At 36.3% G+C, this 16,648-nt stretch overlaps 3 protein-coding genes across 5 annotated transcripts; 1 reads left to right on the top strand and 2 right to left on the bottom strand.

The window, feature by feature from the left end:
• Positions 1–12: 12 nt before the first annotated feature.
• Positions 13–5,512, bottom strand: LOC128681999 (inactive peptidyl-prolyl cis-trans isomerase shutdown-like). Of its 2 annotated transcripts, XM_053766415.2 has the most exons (7): positions 5,410–5,512; positions 5,215–5,378; positions 4,631–4,747; positions 3,970–4,121; positions 3,300–3,415; positions 1,914–2,116; positions 13–1,400 (listed from the first exon to the last, which is right to left on the bottom strand). In XM_053766415.2, exons 2-7 carry the CDS (start codon positions 5,265–5,267, stop codon positions 647–649), a joined length of 1,395 nt encoding a protein of 464 aa, XP_053622390.1. In that variant the 5' UTR covers positions 5,268–5,378; positions 5,410–5,512; the 3' UTR covers positions 13–646. The 2 variants fall into 2 exon arrangements, with proteins under 2 accessions (XP_053622390.1, XP_053622389.1); XM_053766414.2 differs by having other exon boundaries at positions 5,215–5,502.
• A 444-nt stretch (positions 5,513–5,956) lies between these two features.
• On the top strand, positions 5,957–14,704 carry LOC128682001 (gametocyte-specific factor 1-like). Of its 2 annotated transcripts, none has more exons than XM_053766417.1 (4): positions 5,957–6,228; positions 7,204–7,384; positions 10,078–10,209; positions 12,187–14,704. In XM_053766417.1, exons 2-4 carry the CDS (start codon positions 7,211–7,213, stop codon positions 12,325–12,327), a joined length of 447 nt encoding a protein of 148 aa, XP_053622392.1. In that variant the 5' UTR covers positions 5,957–6,228; positions 7,204–7,210; the 3' UTR covers positions 12,328–14,704. The 2 variants fall into 2 exon arrangements, with proteins under 2 accessions (XP_053622392.1, XP_053622394.1); XM_053766419.1 differs by having other exon boundaries at positions 5,959–6,232.
• Positions 12,577–16,238, bottom strand: LOC128682000 (uncharacterized protein). Its single transcript, XM_053766416.2, has one exon. The coding sequence runs from the start codon at positions 16,152–16,154 to the stop codon at positions 15,069–15,071; it is 1,086 nt and encodes a 361-aa protein (XP_053622391.1). The 5' UTR covers positions 16,155–16,238; the 3' UTR covers positions 12,577–15,068.
• Between the last annotated feature and the right edge of the window lie 410 nt (positions 16,239–16,648).

Below are 16,648 nucleotides of genomic sequence, written 5' to 3'. Positions count from 1 at the left end.
AAAAAACTATAGTTATATAATAAAACAGCCATATTTATTTTGTACTTTACATAACTTTTGCTGCACTAAACAACAAGACAGAGCCTAGTTTCGCCTGGCATCGAATCTTAAAATATGAATATAAAACAACTAAAATACATATTAAGTATTAAGCTCGTCGATATAACCACTATCTTCTAAATATTTTAAATTACAATAATTTAAATTACACGAGTTTTTTTAAAACACTAAGAAAACCTACATGCTAAAGTCAGTCTTTGGAGACATGTTTTGAGTAATCTTACCAAAGGGTTTAAATTCTTCCCCTATACGTCTTGATGAATTAAAATATTACGGATTAAATGTAACCTTAGATAAATCTAAGCCTTCGTTAGTACGAGCGTTGAAAAGCTTAAAATGCGCTGAGGTGTGAACAGATATATGACAAGTTATTATACCATTGCAACGATTTTTCAAGCTGATAAGGCGCTAGTGCTGACGAGGCTTAATATTTATTTTTACCTAAAATTATTATTTCATAAAAATTTAATGTTAAACTTTTGTTTTTGCTGATCTCAGTTTCTGAATATTTCACATGTGTTAAAAACGTGTCCTTGTAACGGGACAGATTAATGACTTCTATGGACACCCGTTTCTGATTGGTTGCTTATATCGAAATTTTTTTAACTATGCTAACTTTTTTCCTTTTCCCTTCACCATCTTCCAGCACGTGTAATCCTTGAAAATCATCGGCTAAACTCTTTATACAATCAACTTCGTCCTTCGTTAAACCTAATGGCAAATCAAACTTCGCATATTCGCTCCTTCCCGCCAAATCTTTGCACATCTCCCGGACGCCATCTTGAAAATCCTCATCCACGGCATAGACAACTTTTTCTTTTTTCTCTTCGACACTAGACTGGAACGCGTTCTGCCAGATTTCTTTTTCAGTTTTCGCGGAACTTTTTAAATATGCATCCAAATCGGCCAGTGCTTTGCCAATATCTTTATTTTTCGGTTCCAATTTCAAAGCTTTTTTGTAATAGGTCAATGCTTCATCGTGTCTCCCGAGCATATTGTGTGCTCGTCCGTAGTAAAATAAACCTTTGCAATGTTTATCCAAGTTGCTTATTCTGTCTAGATTCTCGCACATGATCAGGGCATATTTTGGTTTGTCCACTTTGCAGTAACATACGGCTAGGTTGATATATGTGGTAATTTTTAATTTTTTTAACTGGTCCTCTTCGTATTCTGTTTTCGGCCGTGAGAGGCCCAACACTGACATGGAATGTTGATAGGTCTTGATTGCTCGTTTGTATCGCTTCTTGCTGAATAGACCTTTAGCCTCTGCATGGAGCCCGTTCACAGTTCTAACGGTGACCTCAAACTTGGTCTGCTCTTCCATTGGTAGATCGTTGAATCTGAAATTATGTTTACAAACATGAAAAGTGAAAAGTAGGTTTTTAGGGTTCCTTACCTGAAAAGGTGACAAGAGAACCATAAATTTGAAATGAAATTTTGTATAAAGTTGAAATTTATATCAAACTAGATGTTGCCTGCTGCTTCGTCCGCGTTAATATTCCACGGGAATAGTTATTTTCCGGGAAGAAAGGTACCCTATGTTCTTCTCCATACTTCAATATATATGTATGCAAAATTTCAAGAAGAATGGTTGAGTAGATAGTGTGAAGAGGTAACAAACAAAAAACCTACTTTCGCATTTATATAATACAAACAAACTTACTTTTGCCTTTATAATATTAGTAGGGATTAGCTTTTGCCCGCGGCTTCGCTCGCCTTAACTTTCCGGGATGAAAGGTACCCATGTCCATCTCCATATTCCAAACAAACAAACAAACAAACTTACTTTCGCATTTATAATATTAGTATATGCGGTCCTATCCTATCTTATAGTTAGGATATGAATCACTCACCTAGCACTAGCGTAGACATCACTGACCGCGTACAGCGATATAACAAAGAGCGCCCGCTCGGGGCGGATGCGGGGCGGAGCGCCGCGCGGGCCCCAGGCCGCGGCGGGCGCCAGCAGCAGCTGCGCGCGGGCACGCGGCCCGTGCACCATGGTCAGACCCAGCTCCAGCCCCGGCAGGATCCTGCGCTTGCCGAGGCGTATGGTCTGCGTTCAATTGTATATATATAAGTTTATTTTTAAAACACCAATAACCTCGCGACGGTTCCTAATCAAATCATTTATTCAGAAATTAGGCTTTCACAGGCACTATTTCACGTCATATTCTAAATTAAACAATATTTACCAAAGCTACAAACTACTAGCATTTCGGATCCTTCCCTATTTTTATGCATACAGTTTGATGTCATACTTTTACTATGGCATAATGATTTTTAAACATAACGTTCTTACGCATATTGGTTTACACATAACAATTTGAACCATAACTAACACTTTTTTAAGTGTGGAAAGACGCTCGTCCCGTCCATCCGGCCACGGGAAGCCGGTTAGGTGTGTGGGACTTTAACCCATTAAAACACGGTGTCAACGCCTGCCGCATTTGTGCCGGAAGCGTGTGCTAATCTCGCTCCACAGCACCGGCGCGGCGGAACCATAACTAACCTAACCCAACCTAAAAGTTAATTATGCCACATTTACCCGTATGCCAAAAATCAATTATGCCTTAGACCTATTATGACCCAAATATTGCATGCCAAAATCGTTATGCCAAAGAACAATAGGGCAAAATGGTTTATGCGATAAAAAGCAACACTAGAAACACGACAAAGAAGATGGGAAGAAGAAATGGGAATTAAATATAACCCCATATAACATTTCTTCTCAGCAGTGGACGTTCCGAAATGCCAGTAAGTAGTTTGTAGCTTTTGTGAAATCACTATTATCTATACTATTATTATAAAAAAGTAAGTGTTAGTGAGTTTGTATGTTTGAGGCGGATATATTACCGAATCAATTTCAAAAATTCTTTCACCATTAATAAGCTACATTAGCCGAGATTGCTATAGGCTATATTTTATATCAAAATTCCCACGGGAGTAAAACCCCGGGCAACATCTAGTATAATATAAAATTTTACGTGAAAAAGTGCCTGTTATTTTCTGAATAATTAATTTTTGATTTGACTAATATTCAAAATGCAAAAGTTTCTGAGGATGTATGTGTGTATGTTTAATTCTTTCATGGAAAATATACTGGACGTATTGTAGTGAAATTCGGTACTCGGATAGAATACAACCTGGAAAAACAAAAAAACGTACTTTTATTCCGACATTTCCATGGGAGCGAAGCCCCGGGACGCAGCTAGTTACGAATTAAAAAAAATACTTACCAAAGGTGTCCCTCCGTTCATAGTGAGAGTAGAGTCAAATGGTATATTTGATTTCTCCCAATACGCTGCGTAGTGTAAAGTCACCTCTGCATCGACGGGGACTAAAGGGCCATCGCCTGGAATAATTCATATAATATATATTATATGTATTTGCTTCAATGTGTGTATACGATGTACATAACAATTAATTACAGTCCTGTCATATTACCTTCTAACGAGACATGCAAATATTTCGCACCCGTGTGAATTTTGAGATAAAATATAGCCTATAGCAATCTTGGATAATGTACCTTTCTAATGGTGAAAGAATTTTTGAAATCGGTTTGGTAGTTTCGGAGATTACCCGCCTCAAACATACAAACACACAAACGCTTACCTCTTTATAATAGTATAGATTAAGTATAGATTAAGATTGAGTCAAAATCAAATCATTATACTTAAATAAAATAGTATGCCAATCAATATTATCTTGGATAATAAAAAGGAAAAATTCTCTTCAGTAACCAAGATTAAAGTTTTAATAATTCAATTATTGAGTAGAGGAGCCGCGGACAACAACTAGTTTCTCCGCGGCTCCTCCCGCGGTAGAAAGTCCTATCTGAATCCATGTTTTGACAAGTATACACTTTCTACACATAAAACTGTAAATTAAAAAATGAATACAATAGACCTTCTTCAATAATGAGAATTTTGACAGCCCCATTGGACATCGAACAGTCGATCATCTTCTTTGAGAGCTCGTCAAAGGAATGGTACTCCGGGGAAGACAGCATCAACTTGTCCGCTGTATCCTCAATGTTTTTCAAGACGTCTTCTTCATCGCTGTAAAATTTTGGTATTTTACTTTCTTCCACATTATTTTCTATTAAGACCCCTCTATACCCTCCCATGGATTTCGTACGAGGTGAGTAAGGGACACATAGCCTTGACAGCTGATAAGCATTCCCAAAGAGGGTAGATGTCAATCTTCATATCCTACTAATACTATAAATGCGAAAGTTTGTGAGGATGTATGTATGTTTGTTACTCTTTCACGCAATATATAAAAAAAAATTATTTTGTATTGAATAAACTTTACTTTTTTTATAAATTACTACTGGGCCGATATTGATGGAATTTGGCACAGAAATAGACAAAACCTTCAGGAGTAACATAGGCTACTTTTTTATTACGCTTTTACCCGAGGAAAGCCGGAGCAGCATGCTACCAATAAATAAATATTTTTTCTACCTGCATAATATTATTGGTTGACGGGTAGAAAGAGCCTCAACCTTCAAATCTGCCTTTTACATGTTTTATAATAAGGTTAAATAAATAAATAAAATAAATACCTGTCATCACCATCCATGTCAGGAAAGAAGTCGTCATCCATATTGATTGACATGCCATTCTGTTTCTTCTTGAAATCCATGTCGATATGGAATTCTGTCGCTGTGGTCATCAGCTCCCTGTAAACAAAGATCAACAAGAAAAAATAATATAAGTAAAAATAAAATTCGTTTAATAAAAAATTACACAGTATAAACATCGGCTCCCTAACTAGGGAAACGCCGTATCTTGGTAACCTGGAAGAAGAGTTCTTGGGATATCCAGAGACCGTGAGCGAAGTCTGTCATACTTAATTGGCTGTGCTCTACTTCCTGAAGGAGCTGGTCTGGTGAGACTATGAGACAATGTAGACTCCTCACGCAGAAAAAGCCCTAACTGCGGAAAATAGTCCTCGAGGGAAGTAAGTTTATGAGATTGGTGACTACTGAAGGATAAACCGATTTTAAACCACATCAAAAAATATCGGTTTCGAGTCCAATAGGTAGATAACCTACCCAATTCAATTTAATTGCAAATTCGCCGCTAATACCGCGCCACAGAGGTTTATACAGGATAACTTGATGTGCTGTTGACTGTGCCAACTTACTTTAAATTGATGCCTTTGGAAAGTTGAACGGGATCTTGAAATACGTTTTCCATGTTGTTAATCGCTTGAGAAAGAAGCGACTGAACTATAGTTTTGAAATGTTAATATTATTTGTTTTCAAAAGATTTTTATCATTTGAACAAAAGTATTTGAATTAATGTAATGAAATAGGTACTTGAAAACTAAAATAAGTTTACTAAACGAATTTCATGTAAAGGTACCTATTGAATTTGAATACCTAGGTTGCCTAGGTAGATATACACGTAAGTATTACACTGCATACAAAGAGACTGCACACCAACTGCATACTTTGTTAGTAGGTACCTGTACACCTGCTAGATTGCATGCTCACAGATGACATTGACAGGTGAGATTTGGACATTTGGTCAAGTGAAGTAACTGTTGAAGGGCCGAAGGGCCCATCATGGAATAAGTACCTACTTCGTATAACGGAGTACCTACATACTAATTCCATGGGGGCCATTCACAAATACCCTTAGATCATTTAGTAAATACTTCCATAATTAGCATATTATCCATCCCTATATAGTTTGTGGAAGAGATGGGCAAGTGGAAAAAAAATCAATATTTTTCGATTTTACTCTTTTCCTTTTTTAAAATTCGGATTGGAAAAATATATCGATTTTAACACGAATTTGATGTCAGAAAATAAATATCGAAACTCGATATTTTTCCGGAAAAATATCGATATTTTGATATATCGATTTTTTTTGCCCATCCCTATGTGGAACAATACAAAGAGGTTTATTTACATAGTAACTAATTAGTAATCTGTAGTTTATTTTGTGAAATTGACTTATAGAGTTTTATGCCTATATTTACAAATACTTACCTTTTTGGTTCGCTTTGTAACTTGAAAATCAGACCTATATAATACTTTGAAAACAGACATTGTTCAAAGAGAATACAGTAATTTTGTGTGGAGTCAGTAAAACGAGTTAGGAAAAAGTTTTCTTCGTTGTCTACCTCTACAACCACTGTTACCACTACCACGTAAGTCAGTAAAAAGTTTTTACGACACGTTTCTCCACTTTCCAGTATTCAAACCAGAATTAACCTAAAATGCTTTCCAAAAAAGTTGCCCAAGAATGTTGCTACCTACCGTGTAGACCAATAAAAAAAACCACCATTTTGAGTGTTTATGCGCTTTCCTGAAATTTGACCACTAAACATATAAAATGAAGTTGTAGCTATTATGGTATACCCAAAACAAACAACAGGTAATAAGTACTTAAAAAGCTACCTACTTTACTCATTTCAGTATGACAAAAGATCATAATTAACTTAAACTAGCTGCAAAGTACCCTACACCAAGTTATATTCTACCTGTATACAACATTTTATCAAAATCCATTAGGAAGATTTAGCAAAATTGAGTACCAAAAATCCACATTCATACTCTTTTGCATTTACAATACAGATTCATTCTTTATTAGTAAATAAATGGTAAATTTTATAAAGATTGTGGCGGTTAGGTGATATAAATGGAATCAAATTTAAATGTACAAAAATGGAGTTATCTTGAAATCACAAACAAAACACTTTAAATTTAATTTATTCAAAAGAATATTATAATATAATAAACACAACAATTGTCATTGATAAAACATTGGTTATTTGCTCCTCTGTACATCACAGCTAGGCTTACTGAGGTTCCACCACACTCACTACACAATCTGCACACCTCAATTCATCCGAATGTGTCCTACTGCTGGGCAAAGGTCCCCACTTTTGTCTTTCAAAGGTCTTGTTTGTCCCTGTAGTGTTCAATATTAATTGCTAAAGCGACATTATTGCAATTGCGATATTTTTACGAATGTGGCATTATGCAAATATGCAAATTTTTTTCATAAAGTCTAATCCATCTTGTGCAAAAGTTGCTATGATAAGAAAAAAGGGCTTTAGAATTTTAAACCCCGTACACACATATCCAGGACCCGGCTTTACTTTAACTGTTATTGTCCTCAGCACTACAATGGCCGACCCGAACCCGCACCAGTTGATCACATGCCCGTACAACATGGCGCACCAGGTAGAACACTATCGTATGCACATCCACCTGCAGAAGTGCCGCAAACAGCATCCCGGATGCAAGAAGTTGACCTGCCCTTTCGATGCGACCCATATCGTCAACGACGTCGAGCTGGATGTGAGTAGTTTTGGGCGTACCTAGATATATTTTCAGGAGCTACGTACCAGCTAAAAAACTATCGGCAGTACATCTTTTTCCTCAAATCTTTGGCGTACCTAGATTATTTTTCGGGATATATAATAGATATTTTTCGGGAGGGTTGGTGGTAAGCCACTTGGCGCACTAGGTAGAACACTATCGGATGCACATCCACATGCAAAAGTAGCGCGAACAGGGGCACCCTGGATGCAAGTTGACCTGCCCATCCGTCGCTCCCGTCCCACGTCGTCCCGACGACGATTTTCCAGCGTGGTAAGGCACGTGGTGTTACCAGTGATATTTTATATTTTATATTATTTTATTGTGATAGTTTTTATAAACTCAACTATTATGATAAAAGCGAAATAATGTTTATTTGTTGCCTATTCAAGCTTTATCTACTTTACCAGTCTTCTTGAAATTTTAGTTAATAGTACGGAAAAGGACATAGGCTACCATTAATTTCGGGGAAAAAGTATTGGGACAAAATCTAGTTATTAGAAAAACACCCAAGTCCTACCTAAGCCAGTCTGAAAAAAATATAATTCAGCAGACTTAACATCATCTCTTAACGCGATCCACTTTAGGACCTAAACTGAACTGCGTGGCAAATTCGTACCGTCGACTTAATTTTTTTGTATGAATGCGATTCATTTTAGGTTCCTAAATTGAACTGAGTTGCATTAGAATCCTTCTGTAAAAGTTGATGGTAGGCCTGCAGACCGGGGATCGAACTCGGGTCCATCAAATCACTGACGATCTTGCTAACCGTTACACCAAGACTGTTGAAACACGCAGCTTGACTGTGCCGCCATGCATACTAGCGCCACCATTAAAGTTAAATCATATTTATTCAGAAATTCTACCTTCATATGTTCCTTTTCACGTCGAATTTTAAATTTTAGTAATTCTCTACAATCTACAAACTATATGGCATTTTGTAACTGAGAAAAAAATCAGAAAGAAACTCATTGTAGTGTTGGTCACTATCACGTCAGAAAAGGTTGTTATCGTTTTTATATATTTAATACTAATTTTTAATAATACAACAACGTACATAAAGTACATGATCAAAAAGTAATACTGTTATACTATTATTATAAAGAGATAACAGTTTGTGAGTTTGTATGTTTGAGGCGGGTATTCTCCGCAGGTACCCAATCGATTTCAAAAATTCTTTCACCATTTGAAAGGTACATTATTCAAGATTGTTGTAGGTTATATTTTATCTCAAAATTCCCACGGAAGCAAAGCCTAGTCAACGTCTAGTATAGAATATATTAGATATATAAAAAAGTAACCGGACAAAATACATGTAGGTGATATACTATGAGAATTTATTGAAATTACATTTTTATCAAATACTTTAATTAATAGCGAAATATAAATAACACAGTCCTCCGCCGCGCCGCGTCTGTCTGTCTGTCTGTTCGCGAACACAAAAACTACTGCACGGATTTTCATGCGGTTTTCGCCAATAGATAGTGTGATTCCTGAGGATTGTTTAGGTGTGTAATTTATTATATTTTTACCCGAGCGAAGCCGGGACGGGCCGCTAGTACTAGATTATAATAATAATAAATATGTTTTAATATTTAGTGTTATAATTGTTTGTAGTGTTAAAGTGTTATATTAATGACCCAGTTTCAAACAATACATTTGAATAAGTTACATCAGTATCAGGTACAATTACACGCGTAGGTATATTATATGAAAATATTGATTCCCGTCGCGCGTGCGTCTGTCAGGTAGCGACAAGCACTGAAATTCCGGAAACTACATCTAGGACATAGGCCAGTCTCCCGCGCTATGACTGGCTGTGAGCTGTATTGATCTACGTGCAGGATGCGTCGAGTGCAAGGGGAGGCATTTCGGGGTGCAACACCCCCCATACCCCCTGTTCACGGCTAGTCAATAATTAGACTTTATCCTGACAACACACTGGTCGTCGTCCTGAGCGACTCCTTGCGATAAACACGCGCGTGGCTGACTTGGCACAATGGACGAGGATCTATATAAATTCTTGTTATTTTTTTTATACGAAGTTTTTAGCGTATACGTTTTTTTATGTTTGCTCTATGAGTTTACCGATCGGCTGCATCTGGTGAATGTTGAAAGGGTCAGATTCGGAGCGCCAAGATTTTAAATCACAAGGTATGTGTGTGTGTGTGTCGTGCAAATGAAAACGTAAACATAAGTTTGAAAATTTCATAAACATTCAAGAAGAAATTAGTATTTGTTTTATTTGAATTTAATTCGAAATTCAATAACGGAATTGTATTTGAATCACACAAATAGGATTTCGTAATTCAAATTTAAATAATTGTTTACTATTGGTTGACCCATCTCTTCCTTCTGATGGGTCATGGGTTGTTCACAGAAAAACCTCTTGCGCATTTCGAAGCCGTATTTCATTCAGGCTTCAGTATAGAGTTTGCGTCGACCGTGTTCGGTCGTGTCCTAACGGACATCCAGTATATAAATAATGTGATGTTCGTTGTTTGTTTTTTTTTTTGTCTGTGTAGTTATTATTCCAAGTCGGATAGACTTGGTCGAGGGAACTGAACGAGAAAACAAGCCTAAACAAGTAGATAAGGATGTGTGTGTCTGTAGCATTATTTAAACATATTTATATTCCAAAGGATCTATTAGTTTGAATGTTACGTTTACAGTTTCACGTGACCGTGTGCCCGAAGCGTCTGATGCTGGACAGTCAGTTGTACATAATGGATGACGACTATAGACCCGTGGTGGACGTCCAGCCGGTGCCCGCCGTCATACCCTGCGACGAGAACTGGGACGATGTAAGTAGCAAGACTGGGGAAACTCAAACTCCTCTGTGTTACATTACTGCGGTTTTTTTCAACCTGCTCCCGCAGAATCCTGGCTAATATTATAAACTAGCTTGTGCCTGCGGCTTCGCCCGCGTTAATTACTCACGCCAACGAGTTATTTTTCCGGGATATGCTTTGCGTAATTTCTTCTTATTTCCAAAATGTCGTGTGTATACTCTTTCAGCCAAAACTTTTGGCTCTTCAATGGCGGCTCCACACTGTCGTCGAACAGTTCGCCAAACCTCGGCGGATTCGGTCGGTAGGTGCCGCATACATTGCAGGTTTTTCTTTGCGGTAAATAAAATCACTCATTGTTGCATTACTAACCGTTTCTTACTAACTACGCAATGTTCACGCGTTCGCGTCGGCGTGTGTCTGAAGTTCGGCGACAGTGTGGTGGTACCTACTCCTTACAACGCGCGAAATTATGCATTTTAGCCAGTGATAGACAAACCCGACTGCTATTGGTTGCTATGTATATTTGACGACCTCAGTGGCGCAGTGGTAAAGTGCTTGCCTCTGAACCGAGAGGTACCGGGTTCGAGCCCCGGTCGGGTCATAATGGAAAATGACCTTTTTCTGATTGGCCCGGGTCTTGGATGTTTATCTATATATGTATTTGTTATAAAATATAGTATCGTTGAGTTAGTATCCCATAAGACAAATCTAGAACTTATTTTGGGTCTAGCTTATCTGTGTGATTTGCCCTAATAGGTATATTTATTTATTTATATAGAATAGAACGCGAACTCTGACAATATTTGAGGCGTCACTGTTATGAATAAACACGAAAAAATTAGACAGAGATATATATTGATAGCTTTATACTCAAAAGTATAAATATCCAATGGGACAAATCGCTTTATTGACAAATACAAAAGTGCAAATAAAATCATCTAAATTACAAATACAAATAATCTTCCAACGCGCCACATGGAGGCAACGTGCCCAGAATACTAGCAGCGTTTCCCCGCTAAATAAATATCTTGTGTAATTTAATAGCAAGGCAATTGGTGGTCATTTGATAATATATGCTATTCTGCGACATCTAGGCGAATTGTCATAGCTTTTGTCCGCAACTTCGTCCGCGTTTTTCGTGCGGCCGCTCATAACTCCTAACAATAATAGTACTGTAAATATCTCGGGTTCTAAGCAACGTATCGCGATGTAACCTATACCAGGTTTTGAGTTGATCATTCGTTATATAACTGTGAAAACCACATCGATATCCATTCAGCCTTACAGTTTTATTATATGGAAAATATAGATAGATTTAAATTGGGGTGCGGATGCAAAAACTCTTTACAAAGTGATTCCCGCACGTCCGGTCGATGTCTCCGGGGACCCAAGGGCTGGTGACTATTTCGGTCAACGTTTGAGTTTGGCCGTACAAAGAGGGAATGTCACCAGCCCTCTGGGAACTTTACCGCACGACGACGTAGATTTAGTGTAAATTTTTTATTTAAATTAATTTAGTATTTATTATTTTTAATTTTAACTTATTATTCTCTTCTAGTACTTTATGTTGTAAATATTTTTTTTGTTATTTGCAAATGTTTGCACAGATTGAATTTTTTTATGTTAGTTACTACCCAAGTATGGAACCTGGATATACAACTCATACATAACACATAGTTGGGTCAATTTCACGAGCGTTTTGAACGCCGCCGCGGGCTGTCATTAGTGTTTATTAAATTGTTATAATTGTTGTACCATACACAGTAATCAATTTAATTATCCTATTTTATAAATTAGTAAAGTCAGTACTTTACATATACATTGTACCAGTGTACAATGTTAATTTTATAAATGTTTGATTTAAAAAAAGTGATTCTTTATTTTTTAAAAAACATGCAACACTAATGAAACGCTACACGCACACGTTCAAACAGTCGTGAAATTCACCCAGTTAGGTACTTTCATCGCAATCTTTTGTCTCTTTCACAGGAGGCTACTACTTCATACAACCCCAGTTTGGCGAAGAAAGGTGCTCATATAATTACCAAAATCAAGGGCGCTACGCCCTCGGAGCGCAGGAAAGCCAGGATGGAGGGCGTCAAGAACTTCAGACCTCTGGATCCCAATTAAGACAAAGCAGGGCCTAACCACAACTTTATTGTTGGTTGGCGATTTGGGGTGGTTGCTAAGAAAATAAAAATAAAAAAGATTTTTTTTTTTCATAAAATAAAAAGAGTATTTTGTTTATTTATTTTTTCAAGAAAAGAACATTTATTGTTTTTTTTTTTAATCATGAGGGTGCCACTACTGCATATCACTTGTTCGTTTTGTTTTTCAAATTGGAATTTATCATGGAAATAATAGGTACTCCGTTGTACGAAGTACTTACTAAATCCATGGTATAGGTACACGAGATCAAACAGTCATAATGTTGTTGATTGAAATACGGTTTTGTTTACAACAATATTTGTTGTCCATGCTGTAAAACATTAAATAGGTTGTGAAACTTATGTATATCAAGCAGATTAGGTTGTGAATCTATGTTATAATGAAAAAGAGTCTACCACATCAAATTGTCAACCTTTATTGTCACAGGGTCGTCAAATACAATAAACAATGTCATACTTTATTGCTATACATAAAATTTAATGGCACTATATAATTTTTGAATTTAAAAAAAAAGCACCAGATCTGTCATTGTCATGAAGCAGAAAGTTTTTTTTTTTTATTGTTGGAACTGCCCGTCCATGTTTTTATATACCTATCAAGATCGTAACAATTTAACACTCTTCATATAAAAAGTAAGATATTTGACGGGTCACACGTGTTCTCAACATCTAATTGAAAAAAAAAAAACAAATATCAGTATTTCAACCCGGATCTAAAACAGTGTAGTAGTATAAATGTTTATGATAGAGTCCGCGCCATGAAAGAAGTCCCACACGCGGCGCTACAGTCGCTGACATCAACAACGTGGCGGATCTATTATCGATAGTTCCACAAACGGCCGCTGCGCTTTCACTGGCGCTGTCTCTGTTATACAAATGCTTTATAGATAATTAGCAGTTTTAATACAGTCAACCGCATATTAACCGCCAATTCATTGTAAGCTTGCCAGTATTACCGCGTCATAGAGGTAGATGAAGGGTAACTTGATGTGCTGTTGACCGTACACATGTGATTCTAGTTGCTGTTGTAGAAATTGAAAAAAAAAATGTGCTCAATAGGTAAGTTGTAAAATCCCAAAAAAATAAATATGTTGTTGTCATAATGGAACTAAATATATATCCATTCGCCCGCAGGAATGTCCCAATTTTACAAACACAGAAAAAGCCGACTACCTACTATTTTATTTTATCGATTTTTCACACAAATGTATCGTTAAACATACGTTTTGTAGGTACATATATTTTTGTGTTGACTTCGTTAACATCATATACGAGTATCCTATATCACCAGGGGCTAAAGTAATTATTTTAATGACACATTACACATAGTTATCTGTTAAATAAACTCAATACATACTCTGAATATTTTCTTCATACTTTATGGGCAGTCGTGTTAAAAAGTAACATTTAAAAAAGTTGTCTGTCATTTTATACCTTCCATCTCCACACAAATCGATTCAAATTTGAAGTGAGAAAAAAAACACGGAATATAGAAAACCATAGAAGACAAAGACCAATTTACAGTTGCCAAATGCACACATCAAACTGTAAAATAAATTTGATTTGAGTAAACATTAGATTTGATGTCTTCAACCCAAAATAGCCCAAATCAAACAAAGCTAAAAATCCTTCACTCTATACCTCTACAAAAGAGTTCACTTGCTGCAGCATACAAAGCGTAATAAAAAGTCGCTACTCGCTGCCAATCCCTGTGCATCGTAACTACACAAAGGATTTTGATGTGGGATTTTTTTTAACGAGTGTTTTCCCCAAGGAAAGTTTAGGTGTTTCATTTATTATGGTGTTACCCGAGCGAATCCGGGAAGGGCCACTAGTCAGATTATATTTAGCTTCACTATAATCTACATTACAATCTAGTTGTTGTACAATAGATGATAAAATATCTTTAATGGTTCTGGGACTATACATTTCTTTTTTAAATGTTAAAAAAATGTTTTACATTATTACTAAGTTTGTAGAAAACTTTAGTGTGCTAACATCGTGGCCGGCCTATAAAAATTATAAAATGTGTATTTATATATACAGGGGAAAAGTTAGAATGTTTTTGGATTGCAGCAAACCCTCTTGTTTACCAATGGGATTTGTTACATCGGGGGTAGTAAAAAATATTGCGATTTGTATGAAAAGTTGGTGTTATCTTTGTATAACTAAGTACAAAATAATGACTATACATATTACTTTCTTATGTTACCAAGTGTCATACTAAGCATATGTCTATTAAATAAGACTTTTCTTTCTTGACGACACAAACAGTCATAGGTTTGTAGATCTGTCTTAGTTTGTTATTGTAAGTAAATGTAAATAAATGTTTATTTGTATTATTGTGTTTATTTTCCACTAGATTTTGATTTAGAATTTCCCAAGTAGTACATTCTTCCAAGATGAAAGGTCTACTCAATGTCTTTCTCTATTCTAGAATATTCAAGATTGTGAAGCCTAAGTGATGTTGTCATGGATGATATCCGTGCCGATGGTCTGCGGCGGTAAATGAAAACGAACGTATGAAGTGGGAACAAAAAAACGCTCAACCAGCTGTTGAGCGTTTTTTTTTTTTGAAGACTAAAAATGCTCAGAGAAAGATTGAGTAGCCAAAGTATTGGCTAGGCTTTATAATGTTAATTGTTATAGTTGACTAACAAGTTTGAATTTTAGTAAAGAAAGGAGTGATAATAAAGAAAATCTTTATTTAACAGTATTTAAATATTCTTGATCCATTTTATCAAATTGTTCCTTCATGTCATCGGGAACATCGACTGTAGACAAGTCTTCGGCTCCCACTTCATCTTCTTTTTGTATCAAAATGTCTACAACGTTCTCACAAGCCAACAACGCATGTGCGTCTCGCTCCCATTTGTGATACTCTCTTAATATGTAGTATACTCCATTTTCACGCAAGACCTCTCGGCCTTTACGCTTCGTGCAGAACTTTACCAGTGTTTCTAGAATCATTTTCCGGACATCTACATCCGGATCTCGCTTTTTCTCTTTCGGCAAGTATTGTAGCGCTATGGGCAGCTTATCCATCTCTTCATCTTCATAATCTTCATCGCCCATTAGTGGATGCAAAAGATATGTGAGCAAATCTAATTCGGAACTTAATAAATAATCGTGGTTTTCTGTGTCGAATGATAAGTTGCGTACAGTCCCTATTGCACCACCCCTTCGAATGTTGGAATGCTCGAAATTGCAAAAAGGTAATAACTTTATTAATGGCACATGTGGATTTTCTTCTAACAACCATTTTCTTATCCGTATACTTTGACTCAGATTGCTGAACATAGGCGACAGGTAATGCAGGTTGGATTTTTTTTTATTGTAGTCCAAGTTGACGAAAACATTTAATAGATCGTTTAAATGAGGTATGAATGTATCCAAACAGATTTCCAGACCTTCCTCCGATCGAGTTATGTTCGTCAATATCATGCACGCAATATCTGCGTATCTTTTATCAGGATTTCGAACATAACCTATAAGTAATTCAACTATGTTTTTGTAGTCGTTCGCCTTGTATTTTAAGAGTTCTAATGCACCTTTTGGCTGTGCTGTAATGTTCACTAACAAAGAGAGAGCTATCTTTGATATATCATCGATTTTATCTGCAATTAATTCAATAATACATTGCACAATTTGTTCGTTTTCTAGGAGCGTGTTCAGGCCATCGTCTTTCCCAGACAAACCGAGAAGGTAGTCTAAAGAAACATGTTTCAAGTCCAAACGAGAGTTAGGCTGTAGAAATTCTAACATTTCATTGAGCGGATCTTTAGCCATATTTTAGTTTTAATCTAAAAACAACACTTTTTCGTCCACTCGCTTGATGGCTTGGGCACACTTTGTGGAAAGAAAACAAAACATGTCAATGTCATAAATATGTTTTTGCAATATGGCAACTATTTTCATAACAAACAATTCCTACTTCGTACAACAGCTTGCCATGCTATTCACAGCATAGATGAGCTTGAGTTTATTGGATGTTTTATTTTGTTGTTGTGTGTTTCAGGTGTATTGTTTTAGATTTATTATTAGTAGGTAATGAAGCAATTTGTAATAAATTACAATAATTAAATCAATTTTATCGCCATCTATTATCGAGCGGAGGAAATATTTTAAGACGAAGCACATTACAAGCACATAGTTTTTCCTAAACTCTTTATCGCCATCTATTGTCGAATAGTATGGAAATTTTAATAACAAAAGCACAGCATTTTTTCTTCTTTTCACTATCGGCTAACAAATAGACCAATTTTGGCGATTTCCAGTAATAA

The sequence above is a fragment of the Plodia interpunctella genome, chromosome 29 (assembly GCF_027563975.2).
Source record: "Plodia interpunctella isolate USDA-ARS_2022_Savannah chromosome 29, ilPloInte3.2, whole genome shotgun sequence".
NCBI classification, from domain to species: domain Eukaryota; kingdom Metazoa; phylum Arthropoda; class Insecta; order Lepidoptera; family Pyralidae; genus Plodia; species Plodia interpunctella.
The sequence above is the reverse complement of the archived record's forward strand: the minus strand, read 5'-3'. Positions and strand labels throughout refer to the sequence as shown.

Coding starts and splice junctions, on each gene's coding strand:
- LOC128682000 (XM_053766416.2), bottom strand. CDS start 16,154: ATGGCTAAAGATCCGCTCAATGAAATGTTAGAATTTCTACAGCCTAAC.
- LOC128681999 (XM_053766415.2), bottom strand. CDS start 5,267: ATGGAAAACGTATTTCAAGATCCCGTTCAACTTTCCAAAGGCATCAAT. Junction 4,748..5,214: donor TCCAAAGGCATCAATTTAAA/GTAAGTTGGCAC, acceptor CTTTGTTTACAG/GGAGCTGATGACCACAGCGA. Junction 1,401..1,913: donor GATGTCTACGCTAGTGCTAG/GTGAGTGATTCA, acceptor ACATAATTTCAG/ATTCAACGATCTACCAATGG.
- LOC128682001 (XM_053766417.1), top strand. CDS start 7,211: ATGGCCGACCCGAACCCGCACCAGTTGATCACATGCCCGTACAACATG. Junction 7,385..10,077: donor TCAACGACGTCGAGCTGGAT/GTGAGTAGTTTT, acceptor TTACGTTTACAG/TTTCACGTGACCGTGTGCCC. Junction 10,210..12,186: donor GCGACGAGAACTGGGACGAT/GTAAGTAGCAAG, acceptor TCTCTTTCACAG/GAGGCTACTACTTCATACAA.